The sequence below is a fragment of the Phodopus roborovskii genome, unplaced genomic scaffold (assembly GCF_943737965.1).
Source record: "Phodopus roborovskii unplaced genomic scaffold, PHOROB, whole genome shotgun sequence".
NCBI lineage: Eukaryota > Metazoa > Chordata > Mammalia > Rodentia > Cricetidae > Phodopus > Phodopus roborovskii.
The window spans coordinates 3,618,218-3,620,014 of record NW_026125575.1 but is presented as its reverse complement, the minus strand read 5'-3'; the positions used below and the strand labels follow the sequence as shown (position 1 = coordinate 3,620,014).

The 1,797-nt window shown below is 41.3% G+C and overlaps 1 gene segment (V, D, J or C); it reads right to left on the bottom strand.

Moving 5' to 3' along the window:
- Positions 1-201: 201 nt before the first annotated feature.
- Positions 202-719, bottom strand: LOC127216992 (Ig heavy chain V region 441-like). The segment is given in 2 exon segments: positions 202-554; positions 656-719. Coding segments are annotated over 2 exon segments (417 nt in total).
- Between the last annotated feature and the right edge of the window lie 1,078 nt (positions 720-1,797).

Genomic DNA, 1,797 nt, shown 5'->3' with positions numbered 1-1,797 from the left:
GGGCACTGTGCCTCATATTTTAAAAATAGTATAATGTTCTGAGGATGACAGAACACTTCAGAGCATACAAGTAGAGATAATTCCAGTATACTTGTTACAGAAAAAAATGCAATCTAAACACTGGAGGGAATAATGTCTGCATAATCTCCTAAACTGAATCCAAGACCTGTGTGTGCTGTGCACCCCCTGGTGGTCGCAAACTCAGTGACTTTTATGTCTGGGGTCACACTTAGATCCCCTCACTGTGGGCCAAGTACAGTAATAAGTGGCTGTGTCTTCAGTCTTCACTCTGTTCATTTGCAGGTACAGAGTGTTCTTGGAATTTTCTCTGGAGATGGTGAATCGATCCTTCAGTGACGGTGCATACTTGATGTCACTGCTATCTCCATTAATTTCTGCAATCCACTCTAGCCCCTTGCCTGGAGTCTGGCGTACCCAATCCATCCAATCGTTACTAAAATCAAAACCAGAGGCTACACAGGAGAGTCTCAGGGACTGACCAGGCTGTACCAGGCCACCCCCAGACTCCACAAGTTGCACCTCACACTGGACACCTGCAAACACAGAAAACACGGTCAGAACTGTCAAGCAAGTCAGTATTTACACCGCTCATGTCCACAAACATACTCATCATCTATTTTTCTTCATAAATTACCTTTGAAAAGAACAACAATGAAAACGCAAATCAGTCCCAAATCCACGGTGTGAGTTGTGTTCATTGCTGATCACCGAATGTGATGACCTAAGAATTCACAGCTGTCCTCCTTTCACTGAGTTCAGGGTCTCTGCTGGGCTGGTTTTAACCAAAAGAGGGGTGCCCTATTTGCATGTCTTCCTGCTATATAGCAAGTTCTCTACCTGGAGCTTAGAGAAAACATGTCCTATTATGTTAGTGAATGTGCTGATCAAGTCAGACATTAAAGAAAGTTGTTGGATTTTTTTCCATCATAATACATTATTTTTCTCCTGGTACATACTAAGTTTCATCTATTTCATTTTATACCTGCAAACAAAAGATACCATTTCATGATAATTTTAACCCTCTTCTCCATATCCTCCATTATAGATGGCAGAAATCATTGCTTTGCTACCTGCTCTGGAGCTATTCTCCATAACTTTTACCGTATAGGCTGTATTCCTGATGGACATAACACTCCCAAAGTGTAGCTGCAATCTAAGTTTGGAAACTCCCTTTCTGTATTGGGATGATGAGGCATGTCTGCATTGCAATGTTCATCTAAGAGACTGAATAGGCCTGTTCATTCTTGTCTGTGTCCAGGAATGTGAAATTCTTCTGTTAACATCTAATTCAGTTCCTCTTTCACATGTTTCCCTATTGGTAAAATATAAGTGGGGATTGACTGATACTTGAACCTCCTAGTACAACAAGCTTATTTAATAATGATTGAATGTTGTTCATACATTTAACTATTTTCTTCAATATACCCAAGATAGTGAATTGTTAATCAACAGGCTTCTGATGTCCAGAGTGTGCTCAGCCTGAAGGTTCACTGTGGTGAATTTAATCGGTCTCTAACTCACATGTGTGCTATCCAGGACTTCTAGAAGAATGGCTTCTTTCTAACCCACCTTCCCTTGGTCCTTTTGTACTCAAGGTTGAAATAGTGTGACATAATGGGGCTGAACCTGTTACAAGCAAATCCTGCTGCATGAGTTTGTAATAGGGAAGGGTCGGGAAGACTCTATCCACAGATTGCAGCATGGCTCACCATCAGCCCAAGGTCACCTGAGATGCTGAGCAGAAACTTAAAATGTAGTTTAAGAAAATGGAAGAGG